This window comes from Notolabrus celidotus, chromosome 11 (genome assembly GCF_009762535.1).
Source record: "Notolabrus celidotus isolate fNotCel1 chromosome 11, fNotCel1.pri, whole genome shotgun sequence".
In the NCBI taxonomy this organism is placed as follows: domain Eukaryota; kingdom Metazoa; phylum Chordata; class Actinopteri; order Labriformes; family Labridae; genus Notolabrus; species Notolabrus celidotus.
The window spans coordinates 12,936,544-12,945,237 of record NC_048282.1 but is presented as its reverse complement, the minus strand read 5'-3'; the positions used below and the strand labels follow the sequence as shown (position 1 = coordinate 12,945,237).

The window sequence follows — 8,694 nt, the reverse complement described above, 5'->3', positions numbered from 1 at the left end:
GTGAGTGAACTCACCTGTATTACCTGTCTGTGAGCCCTCACCCTGACTCTGACCAGGTGCGCTCTTGTGTTTGTCAGGCTGGCAGATGAAGATCCAGGAGCTGTCCAATAAGAAGGGCTGGTGAGTGTGTTCCTCTGAAGAGGCTTAAAAAGCTCCATCTGAACAGACAGCACCAGTGCAGTACAGCTCACCGGCTGGTTCATTCACAAATTATGTTTAATATGTGTGTATGATGTTTTACATGTGTGTATAATATATAAATATGTGTGTATGTACAGTGACACAAAGCGTATGGAGGAACTGTTCACTAAAAACCAGCAGATGAAAGAACAGCAGAGGTTACTGACTGAGAACATCAAGACTCTGGAAAACAGGTAAAGGATTCATTACAACATGTCTGTGTTTATGTACAAGTATGAGTGTTTATTAAAGTGTTAGTGTGGTACAGTAAGCAATGTAGATTGAGCATCACTTAAAGATTAATCTTTTTTAAATGTAAAAGACAAATAAACAGCAAATAACACAAAAGAGCTGAATATGAAATAAAATCTGACTGATATCAAGCGTATTGATCAATAAATAAACAAACAGACTAACTGAGACGTGACTCTTCATACACCTTTGAACAATAAAGACTGCACCTGTTCAATTCACTCTCTACATTTCCATTTAATATAGTATAGTATAGTAAGAGATAACAGATAGTCAGGGACAATGTATGGTAATGTAAAGTAAGGGATAATGTATAGTCGGAGTAATGTATTGTTAGTGCTTAGTTGAGTCAAATACAATCTTGACAGGGTGAGACAAAACCTTATTTTGTAACATGTCCTGTTTGGTTCTTCACTTTATGTGTAGATTAAGAACTTCTCTCTACGGTGGCCAAAATGAGCAATCTGCCAAAACGATTCAAATTTGGCAAAATATGCCACAAATTCAGACACCATTCAAAAATAAATTCAACAATGTAAACACTGCAAATGAACCAACGTTGCTGATGGGTAGAAGAAACTCTGTTACCTGTAAAATACAATAAATGACCAAAAACTCCAAAACACAAGCAAAAGAAAAATGCTGTATATCCACCAGGCCTGTTAATTAACAGGAGAGACCAGGCTCTAAATTTGTCGCTAAGATGGAGAAGTTCCAGAGTTGGATGACAGGAAGTGACAGTAGCTTGGAGTTTCAAATCCTGGACTCTGACACCACAAGAACAACAAGGACACGGTGAAGATGGAGGAGGAGTGAGAGGAATGTCAGGTGTCTTCCATTTTAACAGAGGGATAGATTTAGGATTAGGTGTTAAAATGCGTTGTACTCTGTTGGGAATTACTGCGAGTTAACGGCTCTGAGAAGAGAGACTATTTTCAATCAGAGTTCAGGGATAATAACCAGAGCGCTGGCTCCTGATGAAACACTGATGTTAGTATTGATCCCACATGTTCAGCCTTATCGATCATCGGTAACCTGAGTTCACACAACGTGATAAGTGTGAGTTTCTGATGTTTTGTGTTTTCTCCTGCAGGTTGAGGGCGGGGCTTTGTGACAGGTGTACAGTGACTCAGGAGGTAGCTAAGAGGAGACAGCAGGAGTTTGAAGCATCTCAGATACAGAGCCTGCAGCACATCTCTCTCCTGGGTATAACACACTGATCCTCTGTATCATCATTGAGTTCATCCTTTACCTCCTCAATGACACCTTTACATCCTTTACATGCTCTGATCTCAGCTCTGTGTTTGTCTCCAGCTGTTTATGATCCATGTTTTATGTTAAACACACGTAAAACATCAGGTGTGTTTCTGTGCTGCAGCTGCAGAGATGAACAACCTAAAGAAGGAGAACAAGAGATTCAGAGAGGAGATCAGGAGCCTGAGAGCCGCCTTGGAGTGAGACCTGATGTTTGATTATTAGCTTTAAGTGATAAGTCCACCTCTGGTCTCTGATTACCTTTGTTTAAATGATCACGTCTTAATGGTCTGAGCACAAACACAAAACTTTAAGAGCATTGTGTGTGTTTGTGTTTGTGTTTGTGTCTGTGTGTGTGTATCAGGGGTCACAGTGATTTCTCCTCATGCGGCACTGAGGTCAAGTCCAGCAGTCCCCCCGACCTCTCCCCATCCCCCAAACCCGTTTCCCTCATCCCCATGGCGACCGGCAGGAGCAGCCTCCAACCAGCAGAGGGCGAAATTTCAGTGAAAGCTGAGGCAGAGCACAGAGGTGAAGGTGAGGATGAGGAGGAGCCTTGAGGAGGAAGAGCTGTGATGGGTTTCAGTGCTGATGGTCATTGTTCTCTTCTTTAATCAGAGGATGAGCTCAGATGGAGAGGGATCAACAGGAACCATGCTGTGAGTTTATTAAAGTTTCATCAATGCTTCATGATGTAACAGAAATAACATCTCACAGCATTGAAGGGCCTTCACTCTATCTACCTCAAGTACTGATGTTTTAGGTGCAGTTTCATATTTAAAGAACAAAGATCATCATAGAAACAGATATTCTCTTATAAACTGTGAAAGTATCATTTAAAGTATGATATATAAATCACATGAAGTGAACTGCAGGTCCTTTCCCCCTTCCTCTCATTTGTCTCCTACAGGAATCATACAAACCTTTCACATCAACGAGCTGGAAACCAGAGCAGCACAGTGTGAACCGGGCTGGAGAGAGGAGGTGAGTCTGGTCATGCTGAGTGTGTGAGAGAGTCAGACAGTAAAGAGTGCATGCAGCAAATCAGTGAGCTGAGACAGAGTCCAGGGACGGACACTTGCTGATTGTGTTTGATGGATGAGATTGAAAACAATCTTAGTGAGGAGGAATCATATGAGCAGTTCAGACATGTAAAACTCCTCCTGTTTCTCCTGCCTCAGATCTCAAACTGTTGAAGGACTGGACCACAGATCCTGCCTCCCTCCTCAGACTCTTCCTCTGAAAAACTCTTCTTCATCATCCAGCGGAGACCTGAACCCCAGCAGACATGTCCTACACCCACCGGTCCCCTGTCGTCCTCAGCCCATCAAAAGCAGCCCTGTCTCCCTCCCCTGGCCTCTGTCTGAGTCCACAGACTGGGTCTCTGCTCCTGGATCCAGCCTGGTGATACCACCTTCTCCAAAGTCCCATCCTCTACGTTTCCCTAGCATAATTCAGACTGGCCAACAAGGCAGGAAGCCGGTCTTTGGGTCCATGTGGTACAAACAAGGTGCTGTAAAACCTGCGACTAAAGAACCGACGGTGCTGTTCAGACTGAGGAGTCTGACGGATCACGCAGAGAGTCCCACCAAACCCCAGGAGAGGAAAGACATCCAGACACAGAGAACAGAGAGGGGGTCTGCAGACGGGCACAGAGAGGCGTGTGACGGGCCTCTGGACCTGTCCAAATCCATCCAGACCACCACAGATTATTCACCTTTGACCTCACGAGGGGGAGAGAGAATCCACAGCAGCCCGGACGGGGAGGTGAATCTATCAGCACAGAGACCAGAAACATCACCCGCCCCCTCTTCCTCCCCCTCCTCTTCATCACCAGCCAAGCTACATGAAAAAGAGCCCTCCCCTGACCACAACCACACGGTAATAACAGGCCCTGTACTTTTTAATGAAGACTCATGTAACATTGTTTCAGTTTACTGTACATTCACTAAACAGTGAACCCATCAGCATATGAAGAGGAAGGTAGAGAGTACACACCATGTCTCAGTGTGCCCAGAATTACTTCAAACTGACCTTGAACAACCTCAAATGACCTCAAATGACCCCAAACGGACCTTAAATTACCCCAAGCTGACTTCAAATTACCTCTAACTGACCTCAAACTGATTCTAAAATTACCTCAAATCACCTCAAACTGACCACAGCTTCACTGAGGTACAGGGTTTCCTCTGTGACACAGTCTTCAGAGGCTCTGCTCACATGTGCAACTCTCTGATGAACGTAACTTTCACGGACTCTAAATATTTCCTCAACACTCTCTAACACTGTTTTTACACTTTAACAAGTTATTACAGTCCAGATTTTCTTAAAAAAACAACACCCTGAGAACCTGAGGAGAAACAAGTGATGTGATGTCGTCCTCTCAGCAGGAAGTCTCCAAGCAGAGAGGCCAGCTGAACGGATGCACAGAGCAGAACAACACCAAGAAGGTTCCTGTCCTCACTTTATCTCTACGCCCAGGTACAGAGCTCACATTGGTACCTGTCTGCTTGTGTGTGTGTGTGTGTGCTGATAACACACTCACTGCGCACAGGTGAGTAATACACTTGTGTCATGTTTGTGTGTGTGTCACAGTAGTAGTGCTGGAGAATCTGAATTCCGCTCTGCAAAAACAAGACTCACCGTCAAACAGCAAGGTGAGCGGAGTCAGACAGACAGCAGACACTACCTGACCTGCTGGGTACTGTGTGCTATTTTTATTTACAGTCTATGGTTATCACCTGTTCTTCCTCTCACAGTCATCCTCACCTGCAGCTGAGACAGGAAGCAGCTCTGACGGGCAGGAAGAGGAGGGGAGTGTGTCGGGTACAGAGAGCAACCGGAGCTGTAAGAGGAAGAGGATGGAAACGGACAGAGACTCAGAGACGGACAGTAAGTAAGATCAGTCTTCTAGAACTTTCTGAGTCTTTTTTAGTTTGTCTATCCATTGGTTTTCTTTATGTCCTCTCACATCACTCTTTTCATAGAAACCTGTTTTCTTTTCTGTCCCTCTCACCAAAAATGAAGACTGTCTTTTCTTCTGTTTCTCCCAGACGTCCAGCCTGAGAGGAAGATCCAGCTCACCGTGAGGTCTGAGGAAAAGAGTCCCAGATAACATCACTTAAAGCTGATCTAACTGAATGTGACCACACGGGGGCAGCAGAGACAAGTTATGAACATGTCATCATCGTGTCAAATCAGCCAAGAGGAGCTGTTACATGTCCAGAAAACACTCTGTTTGTTTCTGCTCAAAGCTATGAACTTATGAGGACTGAAAATAACTCTCTCTCTCCAGCTCTGATTATCCTTCTGTCTCTTCAGCTGCCAACACTCCTCTTTACTCACACTGTCTCTGCTGAGACACCCTCACGTAAAGACTGAAATCAAACGATTATTTAGTGGATGAAAAGGTTAGTGTGTCTGTGGGGTAACAGTCTGGGAATCTTGGTGATGGGAATTATCTGCAGGTTTCTACTTCACATTCATTTAGTCATGTGATCTACAGGTGATCAGAGCAACGTTAAGTTTAAATATAAAGAGACAGCAGAGACTTTGAAGAACTCACCTCTGTTTACAGATTCCACAAAGTAAAATTTTACCTGTACTGTGGGTCTAATCTGAGAAGTGCCTGCCAATCAGGTGTCAGCAGGCTTGGTGTTCTAGAATTCTGAGATCAAAGACAGGATTCTAGAATTCTGTCTTTGATCTCAGATTTCTCAGACAAAATTGAACATTCCGTGAAGAAGGTCAGACCTAAAAAAAACATCAGTGTCTCTAATCCTCTTTCATAGACCTCCATTCAACAAACAATCATTGTAAAAGTAGTTTTCTTCTCCTCTTGAGGACAGACCTGACAAAGCTTCACTTTTGACTTTTGACTAATCTGCATCATGTCGTTATTTCAGCAAATTTAAGACCCTTCAATTACAAGAAAATCACAAGAACATCAGTTTCTGTTTCAGGTTCATACTGCTGAAGGAAGCTAGAGTGAAGTCGCTGTGGAACTTACTGTTTACAGTGAAGCTGAGACTCACCAAAAACAGATGAATGTGTGCTCCTGTGGGGGATGCAATGAAGTCTATTTAGCCGAAAGATCTGGAGGGGGGTTTCTCTTCTCTTTTAATCTGAGAGGAAGTCTGACTGAAGTTGTTTATAATTGGATAATCATCTAACTGAGAGGTTGTCTTGATAACCAGCTTTTAGTTTCATGTCTCATTGTTTAAACGTCATGTTTTATTAACTTGTGGGATTATAAAGGTCACTCTGTTTCCATACTGCGTACACTGAAACATTACCACTGTGTGAAAGTCACACATGTTGAACCCATCAGCACTTCTTCACACTGCAGACACCCTGAACACAAGCACTTAGGACACCAGCACTCACTGTGGGTTTTCATACACACTGAAAATGGATGTATTGTTCAGATCAAACTATCGTGATGTGGCTGATACAACTAAGAACCTTCGCAGAGATAAAGTGACAAGTTTATTTGTGTAAGCAGAGTCATCGCTCAGTAGCAAACACTCACTCATCGCTGTCAGCTGAACGTCAGAGACGAGGGTCTGATTCTCTCTTCATGTCTGTTCTTCCCTCTTTTTGTATTTTCATATATTCTGTGTATGTGTTTCACTTTCCTGGCATTGCCGTCACAACCCGGTTATTTCTGCCACCCCTCTTGTCCCCCGCCCTGCATAATGACCAACAAAGGATAGAGAAACTTGTTCCTCTTCCTCTTTTTCATTTCCAGAATACACATGTTTTGCAAGTCTTAACTTTCCGTTCACAGCTGTGTGTGTGTGTGTGTGTGTGTGTGTGTGTGTGTGTGTGTGTGTAGAGGTGTGTTTGTGTGTGTGTGTGTGTGTGTGTGTGTGTGTGTGTGTGTGTGTGTGTGTGTGTGTGTGTGTGTGTGTGTGTGTGAGAGAGAGAGAGAATTCTGCAGACAGAGAGAGAGAGAGAGAGAGAGAGAGAGAGAGAGAGAGAGAGCTCTAATGTTGTTCTATTGATCTTTAGTGTTTCCATTGTATCTCAGTTGGTCCATTAGAGTCCATTAGGAGCAGGACTGTGTGAGTGAAGTGACCGTCAGTCACATCTCTGTTATTAAATGTGCGTGTCACTGAGAGAGTACTGTGTGACTCCATGCTGTGATGTACCATAACTGTGTGCCGTGATACCATGCTGTTAAAAACTGTTGTATGAACACCATGTGTGATACTGAAATAAACCTGCACTCCTGATTGACCTCTCATGTTTGACAGCTGACATTATTGAAGTCATTTAGGATATTCCTACACGCTAACATGTTCTCACAAACCTAACCCTGCATTCATGATAGGACAGACCACCACACACAGACGTATAGAGTGATCGATGTTAAGATACACTCAAACAGTACAGACTAAATTTACAACTCACCTGTTTACTGCGTAATAGTTTGTTTGCAATAATGCCAGTGACGTGTGGAATAAAAATGGGGGTCAGGAAGTACATTTCAGAATGGACGCAACCGAGGAAAGCCCGTACTGTGCTGCTCTAGATATCGCAATAAGACAGCGATACCGAAAAAAAATCTGGATTATTTCTGAAGAGATCGTTCTCTCATGAGGACTTCTGAATGACCCAAGCTTATTTCTGAATGTGTTGACATCACTAACTACCTCTGAAGGCATTCAAAAGCCTTGAGGCTCACAATTTTCTTGAGTGGTTGGGTCCACAACCTGGGTATCAAGGTGCTCAACAACGATTGTTGTTAGGTTTTTGCCAGGGTGAGTATTTTTCAATTAATTTTGATATGAATTGTCCTCCTAGCCACAATGCTATCAACACTAACGTTTGTTTACTAAGCGCAGGTTAACCACTCGAAACAGTCCAGTCAACAGTAGTTTGCAGCATGTAAAATAATAACTTAAATCAGCTACCTGGCTAGCATTACCAATTACTAACTATTGTTTGTCGTTAATGGTTAAAAACTGCAGCAGAACAAAGACGGGAAAAACGAAACATTACAAAGTATGGAAGGAGTTAGCTACTTAAACATAGACATATATACAGCATACACACGTTACTTTAACTTACCCTGGACGATGTGGTCACCACACACACTCCTCCGGGCCGTAAACAAAGATTTGCTATCCACTGTTTCCGTCGTTTTTCTGAGAGTTTTTTGCATTTTCCCCCTTGAGAACCAATCCCTTTTGGACACTATAAAAACTTGTTGACTTCTCTCTGTTTTATCGGTTAGGGAAACCATAAAAAACGCAAACCGTAGGCATTTTTCTTGTGTTTATGTGTCAGACTGCTGCAAATCACTTCCTGACCCCCATCTGCATTTCGCGCCACTGCCACGCAACGGAAATGAAGTCATATGCAAACAATCTATAAGGATTAAAGGGAGGAAGGATTAGGGGCGTGGCCTCTTTGAAACAGAATGGAATGGAATGGAACAAATCAAAGGGGAACAGAATAGAATGGAACAGATCAAAGGGGAATAGAATGCAATGCTTCCAATTAATCAAAGCCACATAACAGTGAATCATTCTAGACAGCAATGATACACCAAGGACGACCATATACATGTCAAACTAATCTGAGTAAAGGAGTCGGTCACATGTCCCCTCTGCCTGTTGATACTGTGGTAAAAACTCTCTCCATAGCTTATTTTTCTATCCATGACAACTGTATGGGCTGAATTTATTTACAACTCAACTGTTTACATTAGATTAAGGATTAAAGGGAGGAAGGATTAGGGGTCGTAAATCTGCTTTGAGTCAGGATCAATCAAACCTTTCAGAATGGACGGGACTGCAGGTGAGACACAGGTGAGCACAGATGCAGCCCTGTTTTCCGATTAGGTGTTCGGTCACTTCTCATCTCAGGCTGTGTGCGCTCAGATGTTGCTCTAAATGTTGTCGTGTTCAGACTTTAATAATCCAGATTACATCTACACCTTCGTCTGTGTTCATTTTACTCTATTGTTGATGAACAGGTAGGAGCTGTGCAGGTCAGAGC

General features: G+C 43.2%; 1 protein-coding gene across 1 annotated transcript; it reads left to right on the top strand.

Moving 5' to 3' along the window:
• Window positions 1–2,141: 2,141 nt before the first annotated feature.
• rbbp8l (retinoblastoma binding protein 8-like) lies at window positions 2,142–5,331 on the top strand. The gene is made up of 8 exons (XM_034696365.1): window positions 2,142–2,223; window positions 2,305–2,345; window positions 2,597–2,670; window positions 2,868–3,567; window positions 4,074–4,167; window positions 4,282–4,343; window positions 4,446–4,578; window positions 4,740–5,331. Exons 1-8 carry the CDS (start codon window positions 2,145–2,147, stop codon window positions 4,799–4,801), a joined length of 1,245 nt encoding a protein of 414 aa, XP_034552256.1. The 5' UTR covers window positions 2,142–2,144; the 3' UTR covers window positions 4,802–5,331.
• The last annotated feature ends 3,363 nt before the right edge of the window (window positions 5,332–8,694 follow it).

Excerpts from the sequence above, each read along its gene's own strand:
- rbbp8l (XM_034696365.1), top strand. The coding sequence starts at position 2,145 with ATGGCGACCGGCAGGAGCAGCCTCCAACCAGCAGAGGGCGAAATTTCA. Across the intron at positions 2,346-2,596 it reads GGATCAACAGGAACCATGCT|GAATCATACAAACCTTTCAC; the intron begins GTGAGTTTATTA and ends TGTCTCCTACAG. Across the intron at positions 3,568-4,073 it reads CCCCTGACCACAACCACACG|CAGGAAGTCTCCAAGCAGAG; the intron begins GTAATAACAGGC and ends TCGTCCTCTCAG.